Here is a 12,126-nt window from a genome sequence, read left to right as displayed (position 1 = left end):
TTTTTTTCGGTAGCTTTTTCTTTGCAAACACTTGTAAAGGATGGTATCACTAGTACTTTGGAGAAAACGTTTGTCAGTATCGGTTATACGCCACATTTGAAGCTGAGGACGTTATTGGACTGCTTCAAACATTTAACGACCAATAGTAAGCACGTGTGTGTTTACGTATGATGTATTTCATTTTTCCTTATTAATTATTTTAACATTTATGATATTTTGCTTTCAGAACTATGCTGTAACAAATTTGTTAAGGCGGGAATGGTACATCTGCTGATGCGAATTTTCGAGAGATGGGAGAGATTTGATGGACAGATGCGCTTAAAGATTTGTAATTACGCTCTGAATACGCTTCAGCATCTCTGCGTAATAAGTAAGTAATTAGGAGATGGACTCTAAAAAGTTCTCTATAAAGAAGTCTCTCGAAGGATGGTCCCTGGGATATATATTGCTTAATTTTACATTTATCAGCCTCTTAATATATTTTTGAAAGGCGTCAGTATTACACGCGTTTTTTGTCCGCCGTTCTAGAAGCTGGAAGGAAGGCTATCAAGTCGAACAATGGCCTACAGCTACTGTACCGGTTCTGCACGAGCTGTCCAGAGGACAAAACTTATGACTGCCTGCTGTCGCGTATCTGCGGGATAATCAATCAGTGTCTGGAGAAAAAGGAATTACCGGTGCCCGAAATGTCGCCTGCAAGGTGAATGAAACGTTCGAGGTCATCTCATATACTGTATTTCGTGATAATCGCTTATTATATTTCGACGTATTATATTTACGAGCCTTTCTATAAAAAGTATTACAAATATTGCGGGTTGACCGCTTTTGTTACTACCGGGATCAAGTATCATGTATGTACAAGGCGAATAAGTAGCGATAGCTTTCGTTATGCGATATTATCAGATTAGTTAAGGATCACAACTGTGCGCACTAAAATCGATTCTCTTTTTTTGCACGTAGATTCGTTTTGCCCGAAGTGACTGTTAACAGGGCGAACAGTGCTGAAAGTGGCAGCGACATCGACAGCCAGGTGTGTACTTCACGGAAAATTGAACCGACGTAATAAACATCGCAAGCTTGATATTTGATGCTTAAAGTACTTCTTTTAACGAATTTCGCTTTGCAAAATATCGCAGTGTCCAAAACACCCGTAGTGTCAAAACTTGTGCCGTTAAATGTTCGTGCGGCTCGAATATTGATTTCTGCATAGGCGAACAGTGTGGCTTCGATGGGTAGACTGTACAGCGATCTCGATTCCGGGGATGACGAAGAGAGCCACGACTCTAGAGATACAATGGATAATGAAATTCACGTAGGCGACGAGGTAGACGAAAACAAATTCTTCGCTGGGGTTTTTACTTCGCAGAGATCCGAGGAGGATCTCGCTGGGTAGGTGGAACATTATTTTTGCAGACACATATTGACATCAACTATAATTACCAACGCAACAATCTCTTTTCCCATCAGATACCATACGTTCTTCAAGGAGCTGGGAACTCTGCGGTCGCAGCTACATATCGTCGGATCGTCGAACGTCAAGCTAACTGATCTTTGTTTGGTGGAGGACGATCAGATAAACTCGTCGGTCGCGAAGACGGGAAAGACGAAGACTTTAGTCAAGGACTTTTCGAGATCTAACGGTACAACGAAGAGTCAATTGGTGAACGGCACGCACAGTTTGAAGGTCCTAGAAGACGTGTCAGCGAACGTTAAGGATCCGCACGCGTATTGCGCCGTGGCGAGCAGAGTGAGGAGCGTTATCGGTTTCGTCAAGGTCGCTTATCCGGACATGATCGGCGGTGACGGTCTGGGGAAAGCTGAGCCGCTCAATATTAAGGACAGGAAGGTTTGCCGCGCGAAATTGCTAGCCTGCGTGGAACGCGGTCTCCATGCTGCCGCCACTATCCAGGAAGTTGTTTATGACCTTGATGCTCTCGCAAATTCCGCTTCCCGGACAATGTCGGGCGAGGAGCGGTTGTTTGGGAACTGGGATGAGAACAGGATCGGCAAGCGCAATTTGGACACGAAACGGTTACAATTCGAGTCCAGATTCGAAAGCGGCAATCTGAGGAAAGCTATTCAGGTACAGTCGGTTTGCTACTCGCGCTTTATGTAATCGATTATGTTCATATTACATAAGACTTCATAGTGACTTAGCACGGCAATTTCTACAATCTATAATTCCCCTATATGTATATGAATTTATTTTTCGTTAAATTTCGTTACATTAATATTTCACGTCTGCTTTCTCCTTAGATAGGTCCACGAGAATACGATCTTATCCTGACGCCGGATGTCAACAGCGGTTCCAGACATCAATGGTTCTATTTCGAGGTCTCCAGCATGGAGGCGAATGCGCCGTACACGTTCAATATAATCAACTGTGAAAAGACAAACTCGCAGTTTAACTTTGGCATGAAACCGATACTATTCAGCGTCACGGAGGCGCAATGTGGTAGGCCAGGTTGGATGAGGACCGGCGTCGACATTTGTTACTATCGAAATTGTTATCAACGGTCCACCAGGGGAAAAACGTACTTCACGACGTCCTTCACGGTCACGTTTCCGCACGCTTACGATGTTTGTTATCTGGCGTATCATTTCCCGTACACGTATAGTCGGTTAATGACCAACATTTGGAAGTGGACGAAGAGAGTTTCCACGGCGACCGTGTACTTTCGCGCGGAGACGCTCTGCGAGACTTTAAACGGCAATGAGAATCCTGTGCTCACCATTACGTCACCGGATTCCAAAACCAATCCTATACACGTGAGAAATCTCTTAGATATATAAATCTTCGCATGACAATAAGTCATTTAAGCAGATATTTAGAGCTAAGTATCATTCCCTTTCAGACACGAAAGATGATCTTTTTAACGTCCAGAGTACACCCCGGTGAAAGCAACGCCTCTTGGGTGATGCACGGAACCATGGAGGCTCTCCTAAGTGACAACCAATACGCCAGCAGTTTACGTGACGATTATGTGTTCAAAATAATTCCCATGCTAAATATAGAAGGAGTTGTAAACGGCTGGTAAGTTAACAATTATGTATATTTTTATCAAATCGCTTTTTTATTGGACGAAAATCATGATAGAGACTTTTAACATGTGCCTAGCTCTAACATAAAACTTTCTAACTTTACGTTTAAGAATATAATGATATAAGTGGGAACAGCGAATGGCAGACGCGTAATATTATAAGACTGTAGTCGTATCTTTATTAAAATTCAGTTACACAAGTCGCACATTCGCGCCGTTCTACACAGAATTAATATGGAAGTGACTTACCATAGCAGCTAGAGAGCAACGTTCCTCGTTGATGAAACTACGTACACCGATCGTCATACGTCTGGATGACCGAAACATTTACGACTGATTCTCAGCGGTTTCTTTAACATCCATTACGCATCCCAAAATATTTCGGGAATCGTATGGTAGTGTGTCGAATGTTTCGTCTTGCAGACGTATAGACACATGTTAACTATGATGATGATTACCACCTTATAAAGATATAAGACGCTGGCGGAAGCTGGCAGTTTAATTCAATAGTGAATTATTGAGTCTAATATTTTTCTTTTATTTCTTCTATTGTTCTAAATTCTATTGTTAATGCTGAACATGAGAATTTAATGAGAATAAACAGGATAAAAATGATGAATAAATGATGCGATGAAAATGATAATCCGCCGGCGTCATCGATGATAGAAAATGAGAGCTGAGTAATTGAGTAAATGCCCTTGTGAAAATGTACAGCTTGTCGAGTAACGTCGGCAGGAGAATAATTCGTCTTTGATTGATATTACGGCTTTTCCTTTTTGACATCTTTAATATCATTTCCGAGTCGCGGCATTACTCATTCGTGTTCGTTCCAAGCTCCGATACTAACGGACGGTTCGTAATAATCATTTCTGCCTGCCGCCGACCGAGAAAGCTGATAATAGTGTCTTTCTGATTCAAAACTATCGAGCATTACATCGGGTACGCCTTAAGTTAGAGCTAAACAGCGAGCGGTGACAGTAGCGATCGGTCTGATCCGCGAAACAGCGACAGCTCGCTCGTGTCACATGTGCAAAACGCACTCTGATATACATATACAAATATAATATATATATATATATATATATACCTATATACTTAGTTCCTCAAGAATGTCGATCTGTGTGTTTCTGTCACTTATAAAACAAAATAACGCGACGTTATCTAGGAGGAAGTAAAGCGTTACTTGGACGGAGGGTCTAATACTTTGCCGTTGGTGCGCACTTTGATGTTGTACCTATAGGCCGGTTCCGCCTCTGGCAAGATCGTGCTACTGTCGTCATCCTGGTCCTTCATCATTGCCGAATCCGCCGACGACGCCGCCGAGTCTGCCGGCTGATCATTTACGTAATCTTGCACGCTGTCGTACGGCCCAATTGTGTGGGCGTCCTCGAGACCGTTGTTCGGTAATTCAGTCTCCGCGGCCAAGTCACCGTAGTCGGAGGACTCGCGATGCTCCATCTTCATCTCCGACGAGAAGGAGGAGGAGGCGGAGGAGACGACGGGACGGGAGACCGACGGTCGCAGGACTTGGCGAGTCTCGAGACCGTCGAAAACGCTGTCTTTCCGCGGTTGAGATGCTACGGCGACATGCCCGGTGAACAGGCTCGCGATGTCCGGGATGTGATCTGGTCTGATATCGTCCAGGTCGCCGATGGCCGTGCGCTCGCGCTCGCGCTCGTTATCGTCGTTATCGTCGTTATCGTTGAACAGCGACGTCGCCGACGCTGTCGTTCCCGTGTGTTGACGGGACTGCTGTTGCTGTTGATGCTGATTGCCAGATGCGGGAGCGGCCGTAGTGATTAGCCTGCTGACGACCGGGTCCTCTGATAGTTTTTCGTTCGCGGACACGTCCGCTTCCAATGGTGTTGCCTCTTGTTCGTTCTGGGCATCGGTACCCAGATGGTGATCATCGATATTGGTGCTGTCAGTTACGTAATCACTCGCTTGGTCGTCGCTGGCTGGCACCGAGGTGGTTGTGATGTACGGCCTGTGATTTCTAAAAAGATAAAGGGGCTTGTTCAGGAGATCAATCGTTCCCGTCGCTTTTTTATGAGAATTAAAATAATTAATTTCTCGCGAATTTATTGAAAATATTTATTGTTAAATTAGCGTCTTACGATTATTAATGGCTTAATTTAAGCATCGTATTAATAGCAGAGGAAAGCGTAGCTTCACTGTCACGTAAATATTTTTATAGCAGCAGTTATTTGCACTGAGTGAAGCCATACTTGTGTATGTGTACGTGTAAGAAGTGTATCGTTTGTGAGTATCGTGCGTCAAGAAGCGAGAGAATAATTGCGTTATTAAGATTAAGCTATAAAGGCATTTGCTGGAATTCCGTATCGTGGCTGAGCTATTCTCATTCATCGACACTTGGATCCCGAAGCTATTAGCTATAGCTATGCGAGGAAGATCTCGAAGAACTGGTTTAATACTGGCGAGTCAAGATCTAGCGTCTTGATCATCGCAATAACCGTTCCCCATTTTACCGCGAATTGCGGAAGAAAAAGCATTCCTCGTTTCAAGCTATTTCTATCTCTCGCTAGATTGCACGGAGGAAAAAGTTTGTTCCGGTGACGTCCGGTTTACAAGTATCACCTCGTTTCGCGCCTTCGTAAACATTAAGTAATCGCTGAAAAAGAAAAGATTCAAGTTCTATATATGTTCTACGAGATTGAAATTGCAGTGACGCGTTGTCGACACGGGACGTACTTACGAGTCGCGAATATAATAATAAATTTTCATCTGTCGCTAAGCTGAACCATCCTGCATACCGCATACCGCATACCGCATACTTCGGTAGCAGGAGGGATAAATACGTTCAATTATCGCGATATACATTTGCATAGCTTATCGTTGGAGGGTCATTTACTTTTTGCACTCCGTGCATAAGCGAGATTCGTTTAAGGTACATCGGTATCTCTAGACACCCTTTCTCTCTCTCTCTCTCTCTCTCTCTCTGTTTCTCTTTCTCTCTCCTTCCTTTCGACTCGTGTATTTTTGTGACAAATATTATCTCACCTCTTACCCCTGAGTCGCGGAGACTGGAATGCTGCCGTAGTTGTAGTAATAGCATCTTGTTTGCTCGCAGATAAAGTCCTTCACGAGAGTGCAATCCTGCGCCTCCCAGGCTAACGTAGGTGCTACCATCGCGACGCATCCGTCCGCGCTGCCGCTGTCGCCGCTGAAATCGAGAAACTCGCGTTTTGGAATTTAAACGAGAATACCTGTTCTGTTGTTAGCTATTCCACGCACGAGTTTCCGGGTGTTAGAACTGCGAAAGAGAGTGGCTGATAACCACGTTACTCGTAACAACTACGATCGACTAATATGCGATTCTTCGATCATGAAAAATGATACTGGCTCTTTGAAACTGAAAGACGTTGCCTATCATTTTTAGCGTTCGGTGGAGATGTAAATATTTAATTGATCTTATTGTTATTGGATATGTTTAATTAATATCTTCTGATTTAATTGACAGTTTTTTTTTACTAATTAGTAGTAATAATAGTACACAATCTAGTTAAAGATATTACCTTTCACGCGCCACCCTTTGGGGTTCGGTGCCGGGTGGTACGTCGGCAGGTCTGTTGCCAGGTCGCTTCAGCATGTAGTCAAAGGTGACGTTAAACGGCAGTCCCGTGCTCATCCACAAAAACATGTCGGTGCCTAGCTTGTTGCCGGAGGTCCAAAAGTCGTATTTCGTGTAACCGGCGTTCTTCAAATATTGCGTCATCGTGTCGGCCTTCTCTTTCGTCTCGAAAGATGCCAACTGGAGGCCCAGCGAACGGCAATATTGATACGCCAGGAAGTAATTCAGTTCTGGACTGTAGGGGTTCATTCGTGATACGAAGTATTGTATGCCATCCAGCTGGATCGTTGTAATCCTCTGGGCTGTGAACGAAACATTTTACATTTTACATTTCTCTTTAATACCGCCAAAAGCTACGTTTGCATCACGTCTCATTTTAAACCATGTTAAAAGTGCGCTATAAACACACTCAATTGTAGCACGTGTGCGAAATTGGGGCACATTATAGTTGATGCCATTCTCGCGATAATTCGAGTGTACGTATGTGCGTATACTTGACTATCAAATTAACGCACACAATAACAGCAGTAACAATTATATTCATTTAAAAAAATTATTAATTCTATAGTAAAATATATTAATTCAGTCTCTTGTTATCATAATATTGAGATTATTTTTTATATTTTCATGTTGTTCCAAATATATTTTTATTTTCTATAATTATAATTTAAAAGAAAACGATTTTCAATTTAATCCACCACATTTTATTAAAAAATATATTTTTTAGAGCTACTTATGGTTTATCTAAGCATGTCTGCCGTTCAGTTCCGACAAGGCTACAAATGGCAGTAGAGACGCGAGAGAATGCGTTCAGTGAATATTAATGCAGCATTCCATTTTAGTATCGTACTGCTCGAAGCTCGCGCCGCGATAGAGAACCGTTACTATTAATAAAAACGTCCGCATATCTTTCAATGCAGCGTGTAAAATGAGATCATTAGTATGAGAACAATAACAATCGAAATCAAGTTTTTAACTTAGAAACTGTTTAGATAGTTTATATGTGATAATAATCTCCATAACTTAGCCACATGATAGACATTTCGAAACTGAGAAAAAGATCATTTAAATTTATATACGTTAAGAAGCGTCATTTTCATCGCATTATGTGATACAATAGTGATAGGACGTAGCAAGAGGAACGAAATTGATGGAACTATTCCATCGTTGTCCGCTTCATAATACGATTTTAATTTCACTCTCTAAATGCGTACCCTGACGCGGTGCGTTTTTAGCCGGCTTCACAATGACTGGAAGCTTTACGACAAGGACAGTGTTCACACGATATATCAAGTTGCGGGTTCATTGAACCGCGACGGCTATTTGGTTAACTGTACTTATGAATTATGACGCGTCGAGACCCCCGAATAGCCGGTAGGTGAACGAGTGTCGCAACTAATGCGAGTCCCTCTCATTGTTTCTAGTCGCGATTGTTCTTTGCTTTTTGTACTACATGTTTACGGTTGCAAAGGCTGACAATGATAAGAAAAATCAACTTTTAAAATTTTTAATCTTACTAGGAGATATTTTAATAAATAAAGAGAGAGAGAGAGAGAGAGAGGGGAATACGACAAAAACGTTTGATAATTATATGTTTGAGATGAATGAGTTGAGATATTTTTTGGTACTCTTACGTAAGAGAGTTACGAAACAAAAGGAGGCTTTGGTGTAAGAAGAGAACAAGTTTGTCCTCTGTACATATAGTCATAGTCACGAAATTTAAAAGACTCAATGATTGATGAGACTGAGATAAAAGATCGAGAGGCCAAACGCAGGTGAAAACACCTGATGTGAGAAGACAGATACAATGCGATATTGTTGCTTGTTTATTTTTTCAAAAAGATACCAGACGTTCGGAACTTCTTTGTTACGATATCTTGAAGAATCTCGGCGGGATCGAAACGAATCAATCTGAGTTTCCCAAGAGGGAGCAATTTCGCATGTACGCGAACTACATTGTTATAGAATAGAGCAGCGAAGCAAGACGGTGCGAGATATCCGTTCGGCCGGTTGGCAAAAGTCTAGTCACGGCTCTGGATACTTCGTAGAGGCGCATCCGGAGCAAAAACGTTCCGGATCGTCAAGTTGAACGTGCAGGTGGTGGTAAATGACCCAAAGGCCTTGAGACGTCTGCCGCCGGTGTATGCGCGCGTGAAAGAAGAGGCGACCAGCCGCTTTAACTACAGCTTCGTTCACGTAATGCGTTCCCGCCGTTCGGCTAATGATACTCGACAAGATTCCCGGTCTAAGGAACAAGTACACGAACGGGGGCTCGAATCTCTATAAACGGTCTCGGTAAACGTTCATCCGCGTGTGTAATCTCTTTCTCTTTCCTCTCTTTTTAATGACTGCGAGTAACGAGCCTTTGAATATGAGTAATGAGCCTCTTCGTGCGCAGGATTGTCGCTTCGTAGGATGTAATATCACTTTTACTTGCGGAGATTTCTATTCAAATCGTAAATATCATAAAATTTATCTCTCTCAGTGTGTAAATATTTGTTTTAAAAATATGAGATTTTAATTTTACTTATTACTGTTTAAAAGTATTTTTTCTATCAAATTTGAATGATTTTTATAGACTCTGAATATATTATAATGGACAGAATTTTAAACGGATAGAAACTCTTTGAAGAGACGCGATATACCCGGTGCATTATGTCGCTTGCGTGTTCTACCAACGGTTGTTTCCGGTTTCAACTTTGAATACGCTGACAGTTGGTGCAGGGGTTTTTTTATATAATGACAGAAAAGTGCGTGTTTTACTACTACTAAGAACTATAGAAATATATATCAAGCAATATAGAAAAGTTTTAAATATGAAAATATAAAAGGGTAATATTAAAAACAATTGATTAAAATAAAGTAAATTCAGAAATTAGAAATTTTGAATATAACAAATGAGTATTTGCAATTGGTCCAGAGAAAGATATATTGAATATATAAGAATACATATAAAAAAAAAACATTATTTAATATATTGTAAAATTTTCACAAAATATTTATAACATATAACTTATAACGAATTAAATAAAATATTAAAATAATTGAACCAAATATTCAAAACGTTTGATTTTACGATATCATGTTTTTCGTAATTTTGAAATTTTCTTCACTGTTAAAATGCTGATTATATTGTTTTCACGAATAACACTACGCGTTAAGTGGACAATCAGAAATGCAAGAGATGTCGATGGTTGAGCGGAAGAGTGTATCCAACATGCTCGTGATGAAGTCAAGAGAACAATCATTTCATAATAATGAAGACGTCACCGCGGGTGTTAAAGCGAGCACGAACGAGCCGGCATTGTGTCGTGATGTAAAAGGGTACTAACCTGAGGCGAAGGCCGCGACGACGAAGAGCAACAGGATGATCTTCATGTTAGCGTGCCGATTACTGTATTGGCAGTGCGGCGATCAAGCAGTCAGTCGTTTCCGTTTCCGACTCTCGTCTCTTCTCTCTCTCTCTCTCTCTCTCTCTCTCTCTCTCTCTCTCTCTCTCTCTCTCTCTCTCTCTCTCTCTCTTTCTCTCGGACTATATCGGATGTTAGTGTTAGGGTCGCGTTCTCGGACTGGCCTCGCGCTGCTCCGTGAGCCCCCTTAAGAGTCTTCTGCCCGGATCCCAGAGGAGGGGGTCGTTGAAGATGATTCACTGGCTAAGCTAGAGCAGGAGCCCAACGCGCGAAGGGGACGGCGGCGGCGGCGGCGGCGGCGGCGGCGGCGGCGGCGACGGCGACGGTGACGGCGACGAAGACGATGATGATGACGATGACATGAAGACGAATCGAAAAGTAATCGAGCCGCGTCGTAAAAAAACCGCGGGTGACAAGATCGGAAGAAGCAGGCACAATGGGTGTTCACGCTGAACAACGTGGAAGCATGCCCCGCGACCGATGACGCCACGCTTGATTTGATACGGATTGCCCTCTCCTCTCTCTCCACCCTTGACTGCGAAGATGATGTGCAAAATCGAGGATATATATTAGAGTCCGAGGGGATGCCTTTCTTCTCGAACACTGTAAACTGTTAAGTGTTCGAGAGGAGTAACCGTGGACGTTTAACAGCAGAAATCTTTCTCGACAGGTGAAAAGTATTCTCGGACACTTATTGACACGTCGTTTTTAACGATTAGAAGATTCAGATAGCTTCAGTAATACGTCCCACAAATAATTTTATACTTTCTCTACACGAAAGTATTGAACAACGTACGCACCTTCATGTCGGATAATAAGTTAATCAACCTCGATCGATCATCGGTCGTTAGAGTAAATAATTATTTTTGCTACAAAAACTGCGGCCGCTCCAGTTGTCGAAGGAGTCAGCCACACTTGTCAAGCGTGTTATACTCGCTCGTTGGCGCGATTGTAAATTAACGCGCAACGTGTGATTACGTCGGGTTAATTATATTAACTAGCAAAGCGTCGTATGAATAATGTTTGCTCAGCGAAGAGGTATAATCCATTTGTAAGCGGTATATCGCGCGGACGTGAAATAATGGAGGGGGCGAGTAATAGCAAGAACGTTGTTATCCCCGTATCGATCAACGTAGCGTTTACGTTAATCCCATTAATAACATCTATGCGCGCGCGCGCGCGCGGGCCCGGGCGTTTACTTTGTTCCCGACACTGTAAATCCTCTTTCGTCGTAACGCCATCCATCGCTTCTTTCGCTCGCGGTACGGAATTTTACTTTGCCGCAGTCTTCACGGTTCTCCGTGGATTTGTATCGACGGCGAACGCAGCAAAAAGACGCCGGTTTCAAGGCAGACTTCATTTCTGAACGCCTCCTCGGAGGCATCCTCCCGTACGCTCCGATATCATCTATCCCTAAAAATCCGCCTCACTTCATTCGTCAGCGAAACGACACGCACGATCGTGCCGTTCAAATCCAACGCTAATTGCAACAAATCGCCTGCCTTCGAGAAGGAGAAATCTGTAAATTATACCTTCGATCTGTGGAAGGTCGGCTCGTGAACATTGATACCTGGATATCTGGGGCTGGCGTTTTGTGCGAACGAAATAAACGGACTCGATTATTAATACCTATGTGATGAAGTCTCATCCAAGCGCTCATACGAAATATCGGTCTATCTAATAATACGCGTGAACCTCGCTCGACGGAATCAAAGCGAGAGATCGCGCATGCTTCATCGCCGTGAAGAAAACGGTGATGGATGCGAGCATCGAGAGTTTCAACTGGTCGCTTTCTTCGCGTCCTTTGGCGCCGTCTTGTTCTTGCGGCGCGGGCAGCGCGGGCGCGGGCGCGGCGCTCCTTCCTGCGCTCGACTTCTCTCGAAGCGCAACGTCATCGTCAAGACTCGATGGAATTCTGGCTCACCGACTCGTGAGCGATCGCAGGCACGCAGGCACGCAGGCACGCTCGCACGTATGCTCGCATCGCAGATATCGCGGTGCGGCGCGTGCGAGGACTACCGGGCGCGTCTCAATTAAGCTTTCGCGTGATTAATGATACGAGATCGTATCGTGGGACGCGTCA

General features: G+C 43.2%; 2 protein-coding genes across 9 annotated transcripts in view; one reads left to right on the top strand and one right to left on the bottom strand.

The window, feature by feature from the left end:
• The window catches only part of LOC139787521 (cytosolic carboxypeptidase 1), a 29,724-nt gene that overhangs the window by 6,592 nt on the left and 11,006 nt on the right, over positions 1–12,126 (top strand). For all 5 annotated transcript variants that reach the window (XM_071726659.1, XM_071726660.1, XM_071726658.1 and 2 more), the window contains exons 7-14: positions 14–145; positions 227–370; positions 529–700; positions 961–1,030; positions 1,211–1,389; positions 1,468–2,083; positions 2,257–2,769; positions 2,856–3,034. In XM_071726659.1, coding sequence (XP_071582760.1) covers positions 14–145; positions 227–370; positions 529–700; positions 961–1,030; positions 1,211–1,389; positions 1,468–2,083; positions 2,257–2,769; positions 2,856–3,034 — 2,005 coding nt within the window. The remainder of the gene's footprint in view (positions 1–13; positions 146–226; positions 371–528; positions 701–960; positions 1,031–1,210; positions 1,390–1,467; positions 2,084–2,256; positions 2,770–2,855; positions 3,035–12,126) is intronic.
• Positions 3,054–10,215, bottom strand: Nw (narrow). Of its 4 annotated transcripts, none has more exons than XM_071726664.1 (4): positions 9,966–10,214; positions 6,578–6,935; positions 6,070–6,225; positions 3,054–5,037 (listed from the first exon to the last, which is right to left on the bottom strand). In XM_071726664.1, exons 1-4 carry the CDS (start codon positions 10,009–10,011, stop codon positions 4,221–4,223), a joined length of 1,377 nt encoding a protein of 458 aa, XP_071582765.1. In that variant the 5' UTR covers positions 10,012–10,214; the 3' UTR covers positions 3,054–4,220. The 4 variants fall into 4 exon arrangements, with proteins under 4 accessions (XP_071582765.1, XP_071582766.1, XP_071582767.1 ...); XM_071726666.1 differs by having other exon boundaries at positions 4,898–5,037; positions 6,063–6,225; positions 9,966–10,213; XM_071726665.1 differs by lacking the exon at positions 9,966–10,214 and having other exon boundaries at positions 6,070–6,315; positions 6,578–6,700.

This window comes from Temnothorax nylanderi, unplaced genomic scaffold, assembly GCF_030848795.1.
Source record: "Temnothorax nylanderi isolate EJ_2023f unplaced genomic scaffold, tnyl_v1.0 TNYL_tig0010_pilon, whole genome shotgun sequence".
NCBI lineage: Eukaryota > Metazoa > Arthropoda > Insecta > Hymenoptera > Formicidae > Temnothorax > Temnothorax nylanderi.
Note: the sequence above shows the minus strand (reverse complement) of the source record. Positions and strands in the feature narration are given on the sequence as shown.